Source organism: Bidens hawaiensis, unplaced genomic scaffold (genome assembly GCF_021521415.1).
Source record: "Bidens hawaiensis isolate Kalapana, Puna unplaced genomic scaffold, B.hawaiensis_p1.1 tig00015556_1, whole genome shotgun sequence".
NCBI classification, from domain to species: Eukaryota; Viridiplantae; Streptophyta; class Magnoliopsida; order Asterales; family Asteraceae; genus Bidens; species Bidens hawaiensis.
Genome location: NW_027492394.1, coordinates 265,716 through 273,656, shown reverse-complemented (window position 1 = coordinate 273,656; position 7,941 = coordinate 265,716). Strand labels below are relative to the sequence as shown.

The 7,941-nt window shown below is 37.0% G+C and overlaps 1 protein-coding gene across 1 annotated transcript; it reads right to left on the bottom strand.

The window, feature by feature from the left end:
- Positions 1-5,606: 5,606 nt before the first annotated feature.
- Positions 5,607-6,902, bottom strand: LOC143549389 (uncharacterized). The gene is made up of 2 exons (XM_077040289.1): positions 6,272-6,902; positions 5,607-6,151 (listed from the first exon to the last, which is right to left on the bottom strand). The coding sequence occupies exons 1-2, from the start codon at positions 6,900-6,902 to the stop codon at positions 5,607-5,609; spliced, it is 1,176 nt and encodes a 391-aa protein (XP_076896404.1).
- Positions 6,903-7,941: the final 1,039 nt, after the last annotated feature.

Sequence of the window (7,941 nt, the reverse complement as noted above, 5' to 3'; positions counted from 1 at the left end):
AATTTTATGTGGTGTTCTTAATGTTTAAAACTTGTTTGTATGGTCCCTAACTATCAACTTTGGTTTCATTGTTGATTCAAAAAAATAACTCAGTTAACTTTTGGTGTTAAATGTTGCACATAAAAAGGTAATTTGGTCCATTTAATTCTTCCATCTTTCACTTTCTCCCATTGTTTCTATCATTCTTTTTTGTTTCAAAAATTGCACCAGCTCTGGACGAAATTCATACCTTATAATAATTCCTTTTAACTATCAATTCAATTGTTTATAGTATAAGTAAATAGGATATTTTATTGAGATGATTAATTTCCAGCCGCATGTGGCAATGGGGGTGACTTTGTAAAGCATAAAATAGATGCATTTAGAATATTGTTGATTATTGTGGCCAAATATCAATTAAATGGCCATATACGAGAATTGGTATTCAACTTTAAAAGTATATAAGAATTCATACCAGGTTTGTTTATATTAAAAGAAGTACAACAATTAATTTAATGGCAATTAACTAATGGTTATATTATGTTTAGATATAACTTTTAGTTTTTGAAGCGTTTTGGTTGGATAAAGGATCTATGGTTTAAAATTTGGTTGAGTTGATTCCATAAAACAACCCATGATAGTTAGGACAAACCAGACATAATCACTTAATGTCAAATTGCATAATTACATAATAATCAATATGATGTGGTGTGATATATATATATATATATTTTTATTAAAGATTTATCACACTTTGTCGGGTTTTAAAAATGGTTTTCACCTAGACTTAACCACACACACAAAAGGCAAGTGTACCCGTTGTGTGGTAATATAGGAAAGGCGAGAAGAAAACCAAGCGTAGTCGTATTCGGTTAGTAAAAGTTCGTTGGGAATCACGGCGTGGCGCGGAGTTTACTTGGGAACGAGAAGACGCAATGAAAGAGAAGTATCTACATTTGTTTGCATTGTCGTCTTCATCTTAATTTCGGGACGAAATTTCCTAAAGTAGGGAATATTGTGACATTCGTCAATTTCGGGTCACTTTTGTTATGTAAACCCGACCCGTTTGTAACCCGAACATTTCAAATATATAAAAAATTGGATCTTGTCATTTAAAATATATAAAATATTGGTTTTTTTTTATATTATGCATTGTTTGACCATTTAAACATACTCATTTTTATGCAAACCATAAAAGAATCTTTATACCCAACCCTTCATTCCTTCCCTATATATACACACCCATCTTCTTCATTTTACTCTTGCTACATCTCCAAAAACTCTCTCAAAACTCCATAGATTCAAGGTTGTTATTTCTTATGTATTCTTGAAGTTTTGACTTCTCAAGTCAAACTAACTATAGTCTTTCATTCTAACTTGTTCATCTAACATTACTAACTCTTGAATATGGTGGTACAACATATATATAATACACACCCCTTGTTTCCTTTATTTGTTACTTCACCGACTCTGGTTGGTTAAGTTCGAATGTCATAAGGCAAGGCTTCATGGAGGACTTCGTGTTCTTGATATATATTTACACACACATAACTTATTATACATATCACTTATGACTAACTTCTAACCCTTTAGTTTGTTCATCTTATTTACAAGTTCCATGGTGTGGGTTTGTATAAGACTAACCTCGGTTTAACCGAAACTAGTCCAAACCGGAAACCGAACTTTTGTTTACTAGTTTTGTTAAAATAGTTGTTTAAACAAGTTTATTGCTAGATTTGAGTTTCAAAAATCATTTTTACAAGTTCTTTGATATTAAGCATATGGAATCCATCTATGAACTCGTTGGGAGATGGAAACCGAACTAAACCAAAACTTTTGCTTAAAAGACTTGTAGTTAACTTTTTTTGTTGTAAAATTTAAGTTTTCTTCATTTATAAACCAATATACAAGTTCTATGATATTTGGGCATGTAGAAACCATCTATGAACTATTTGTGAGATGGAGACCGAACCAAACCGAACTATACCGACTTTTACTCGCTTAAGATACACAAGTGTGTTTTTAGCTATCAAGACTTATATATTTCTTTAAAAAATAGTTTACAAACTGATTTTAATTATTTTCTTAAGTACTTGGAATAGTTGGATCCAACTTGGTCTCATAACATAGTTTGGACCGACAAAACCGAACACTCGCTTAACGTGCGTTGTTAGTTCTAAACAATAGATCTACATACTTGGTTAAGTGTTAGTATGTTTTAATGAGTTACCTCATAACAATTAATATTTTGGAAAGTTGACTTTGGGTTTGACCATTTGTCAAGACCCGAACCGACAACCCGGACACTCGTTAAAAACCCGTTTTAGTATCTTTAGCCTAATGGAACTTGCATTTTAGCATTTCCCCACCTTATTACTTAACATTGGTTAAGTAAATATTAAGGTTAGATACTTTAACCCGGTTTTGAGCAAACTTACATTTTTTTAAAAGGGTTATTATTATAAATTCTTAAATAGTTACATTTTAAACCTTGAACTTTAATTGATTAGTTTTTGCAAGAATTATTTTATTTAAAGATCTTCAAGACAACCTTTCTAAATCCAAGACTTTCTTTTATTTAGGCTTCACACGTTAAACTCGTCGTTCTGCAAATCTCCAAATAATCAATCTTTCAAGTTTATTACTTGAACGTGAGTAACTTCATACCCCGTTTTCTATCTTTTATTTTGGGGGTGACATTTCAACTTATCTAAACTAAATGTTTTATACTTGGGTCTTAAACCACAAACGTTGTTGTATACCTTACTTGAATAATTGCTCGATTTGGTGTTCTATGCTTATTTGACTATGTGTTTATCGCTTTTGGATGGTGGAACTATAAATCCTAGACCATTTGGCAACCCCTCATGGCAAGGTGTCGTTAACGTAATGCAATTAACGATAACTATAAAATCCTAACCTATTTGGCAACCCCTTATAGTTGGGTGTCACTAACTTGTTAGCGATAACTATTTATCCAAGTTTATAGCTATTATTTATGGTTTTGTATACTAGTTTTGTGGCTTTTCATAATATATATCTATTGTTCAAACTTATGAATTGCTCACCAACCTTTGTGTTGATAAACTTTATTTTATGAAATGTTACAGGTTTGCATCTAGGTTGATTATGGAGTTCGGTGAAGAAAACGTCACAAATACCGTTAGGATATTAGCAAAAATGAACAATATTTGATTTGCTATATTTTGTTATATTTTGTTGTATTTGAGTTATGAATATTTGGTTATCTGACATTTTCGATGTTGTGAAATGAAATGAGTTTGTTAAATATTGTCGCTTTAAATAGTGTCATGCGCTTATGAGCAATCGTTGCACCCCGGCATGTTCCGCAGCCTTTGGTCGGGGATCAAATATTGTTCATTTTTGCTAATATCCTAACGGTATTTGTGACGTTTTCTTCACCGAACTCCATAATCAACCTAGATGCAAACCTGTAACATTTCATAAAATAAAGTTTATCAACACAAAGGTTGGTGAGCAATTCATAAGTTTGAACAATAGATATATAGTATGAAAAGCCACAAAACTAGTATACAAAACCATAAATAATAGCTATAAACTTGGATAAATAGTTATCGCTAACAAGTTAGCGACACCCAATTATAAGGGGTTGCCAAATAGTTTAGGATTTTATAGTTATCGTTAATTGCATTACGTTAACGACACCTTGCCATGAAACGCGTTGGTGATTGAGGAGGCAGGACATTACTTATGAACCAGTGATCTCTCTTGTCCACGGCCGATGTGGGATAGCCTAAGAATGGGACAACGTTGTGTTTGCCAAGGGTGTTACAGACAACCCCCCTTTAGACTCATCGTCCTCGATGAGGCGTGTCCCATCATCCCGAACGGCACAAGAGTGGCTTTGATACCAACTGTAACATCCGGCCCCTCGCACCACCAATATTGTCCGATCTGCCCACGAAGAGCTCACGGATTTATTTTTGGTTTCCCAAAACGCGTTGGTAATTGAAGAGGTGGGACATTTAATTATGAACCAAGGATCTCTCTTGTCCACGGCCGATTTGGGATAGCCTAAGAGTGGGACGATGTTGTGTTTGTCAAGGGTGTTACACATTTTTCCCAGTTCAAAACAAGATTGGCTTCTTCACATCTTGTTAACATTTTTCTCAAATTTTCAAGACAATGATCAAAAGAATTTCCAAAAACGGAGAAATCATCCATGAATACCTCCATAGAGTCCTCGATCATGTCATGAAAATAGCAACCATACAACGTTGAAAAGTGGCCGGGGCATTACATAGTCCAAAGGGCATTCGCCGGCAGGAAAATGTGCCATAAGGACATGTGAATGTCGTTTTCTTCTGATCTTCAGGAGAAATAGGAATTTGGAAGTATCCAGAAAAACCATCAAGAAAACAATAATACATCTTCCCTGATAGACGCTCAAGCATCTGATCAATGAAAAGAAGGGGGAAGTGATCTTTTCTTGTAGCGTCATTTAGTTTCGTATCAATGCAAACTCTCCAGCCTGTGACGGTTCTCATAGGAATTAATTCATTATTATCATTTGTTACCACCGTCATATCACCCTTTTTTGGTACCACCTGTATTGGGCTTACCCAAGAGGAATCGGAGATTGGGTATATCAATCCAGCATTAAGCAACTTAATGACTTCTTTCTTTACAACGTCTTGCATGTTTGGATTGAGACGTCTTTGATGCTGCACGACTGGTTTGAAGTCCTCTTCCATCAGGATTTTGTGAGTGCAAAATGATGGACTGATTCCTTTGATGTCCATGATTTTCCAAGCAATTGCTTTCTTGTGGAGTTTGAGAACTTCAAGCAATCTTTTCTTTTCCTCATTTGATAAACAGGAAGAGATGATAATGGGTAATTGAGATTCACCATCGAGGAAGGCGTACTCGAGATGGGAGGGAAGTTCCTTAAGTTCAAGAACTGGCGGATCTTCAACTGAAGGTTTTGCCTTTGGTTCCAATTTGAGGTCAACGATCTCGTACGTCTCTTGGTGTTCACTTGCCTCCTGGTCCTCAGTGGATTGCTCCTCATGGATGATGGAGTATGCCTTTTTCTCAATCAGCTCCGTGTTGCATGCTTCCTTTTCAATTGTTTCGCGAAGGTGGCAACTTACTATAGACTCACACACGTCAATATAATAAACTGAATCATCAGTGTGTTGCGGGTGTTTCATGGATCTGCCTATATCGAATGTTACCTCCTCATCTTCAACCCTTAGTGTGAGTTTGCATGTGCAAACATCAATGAAAGCCCTAGCGGTGGCTAGAAATTGTCTTCCTAAGATGAGAGGTATAGATTTGTCCTCGTCCATATCGAGGATTACAAAGTCTACCGGAAAAACAAATTTATCAATTTTGACTAACATGTCTTCAACTATGCCCCTAGGATACTTCACTGATCGATCGGCTAGCTGGATGCTCATGCGGGTTGGTTTTGGTTCTCCTAGTCCTAATTTAGAAAACACCGCATAAGGCATCAAGTTAATGCTAGCTCCAAGATCAGCTAGGGCATTGCTGACAAATAAATCTCCTATCAAGCAAGGGATGGTAAAACTCCCTGGATCGGTTTTCTTTGTCGGTAGCTTGTTTTGAAGGACCGCAGAGCATTATTCATTCAGATTTACATGTGACAGCTCTTCCAACTTTCTCATGTTTGTTAACACATCTTTCAGAAACTTTGCATACTTTGGCATTTGTGAGATGGCTTCGATGAAAGGAAGATTGATGTGCAATTGTTTTAAGAGTTCAAAGAATTTGCCATATTGGGCTTCCATCTTTTCTTTCTTAAGACGGTTTGGGTAAGAAATGGGTGGGACATATGGTTTTACTGGTTCTCTGACTTGTGCGGTACTTGCTGGGACTTGCCGATCATGCACCTTGTCAGGATTCTCAGTCTCATCATCAACTGGCTGTGATGGGGATACCACATCTTGAGTGGTCTTGCCACTTCTTAATGTTATGGCATTAGCCTGAGCATTTAGGTTTGTTATTGTGTTGCTTGGAAGACCACCGGGTTGTCTTTCAGAAAGCAACTGGGCTAGTTGACCCACTTGATTTTCGATGTTTTGTAAGGATGCCTTTTGATTCCTTAACTCTGCCTCATTCTTCTGGAACCTTTCTTCGGTCAATTTGTTTGAAGTTTCAGTGCTGGCTAAGAGTCATGTTAAAAGAATCTCCACAGTATCCCCACTATTTGGGTGTTGACTGGTGCTTGGCTTTTGGTTGCGGTATTGAGGCTTTGGTTGGGCAGGATGAGTTTGGTTAAAATGACGCTTGTCAAACCCAGGTGGTGTTTGATTGTTTGCTCCATCCTTCCAACTGAAATTAGGATGATTCCTCCAACCAGGTTTATATGTGTTCCCGAAGGTGTTGTTTTGTCGGCTCACGTAATCAACATCTTCGACCATCATGCTTTGCTGGCAATATTTCGTTTTGTGTTCACCCCCACAAGTGTCACACTTGGTCTTTGCTTTCACTAACTCTGTTTGTAGTTGCTCAAACTTCTTTGAGAGTGCTTCGAGTTGTGCAGTGACAAAAGTGTTGGAGTCAACATGGTGCATACCCTTGTGTGATGGGGTTGATCGTGGTGGGTTGTACGCGAAGATTTTCTTGGCTACTTTCTCTAGAACCTCGAATGCTTCGTTGGGAGATTTGGTTCCGAGATCTCCACCGGCGATTTGATCAATCGCCTGCTTGTTTTGGCTGGATTGGGCATCGAAGAATGTTTGAACTTGGAGCCATTTGTTCAACCCATGGTGTGGGCATCTTCTTAGCAAGCCCTTGTATCTCTCCCAAGCTGCATGCAGTGACTCGTCTTCATCGGTTTTGAATCCGGTGATACTGGCTTGGTACTTTGCGGTTTTGTCTGGTGGAAAGTATTTCAAGAGGAACTGCTCTACCATCTGGTCCCAATTGGTAATGGTGCCAGATGGCAGTGACTCTAGCCAATCCAAGGCATGGACTTGGAGGGAGAATGGAAAAGGCTTGAGCCTGATTTGGTCCTCGGAGCAGTTTTGGATTTTGAAAGTACTGTATATTCATAAGAATCGAGCGATATGAGACAATGGATCTTCATCGAGAAGCCCATGAAATTGAACAGAATTTTCCACCATATGAATGATGCTGGATTTGATTTCGAAGTTTACAGTGATTTCCGGTGGTGCCACGCCACTTCCATAACCTTCGAGGGTCGGCTTGCCGTATTGGTTCATGTTAGGTTCGTTTTCTGGACCATCTTGTTCCGCCATGTTTTCTTCGGTTGTTACATCCGCAAACGCCTTGTTTTCGATTGTCTCAGCTACTACACGTGAACGGTTGCGTGACCTTTGGTGAAGGCGACGTTCGGGTTCCGAAAGTGGTGAAACAAGCTCAAGTGCGTGCATGGTGGACATTCATTACTTAAGAAATAAATAAAGAAACTAAACAATTAAAAGTAAACTATAAGTAACGCGAAAATAAATAAACTTTTTTTTAGACTAAAAGTAAATAAACTATTTTTTAGACTAACACTAAACAAACTAAAATGAACAAAATTTTAATTTTTTTGAACAATTATAAACAACGGTAAAAATAAAAACTTAGATTAGTATTAAAATTTTACCGTGTCCCCGGCAACGGCGCCAAAAACTTGATGTGGCGTGAGATATATATATATTTTTATTAAAGATTTATCACACTTTGTCGGGTTTTAAAAATGGTTTTCACCTAGACTTAACCACACACACAAAAGGCAAGTGTACCCGTCGTGTGGTAATATAGGAACGGCGAGAACCGGGTATCAATCCATGAACACGTAAATTTTAATATCAAACCTTTGCAAATATAATAACCGTGAGAAATAAGCTTAATTGATTTGTTTTTAAGATTAATTTTTAGAAAAACTCGTAACAATAAATTAAAGCAAGTATTAAGATAATGGAGATAAACAAGAATTAAGAAGCT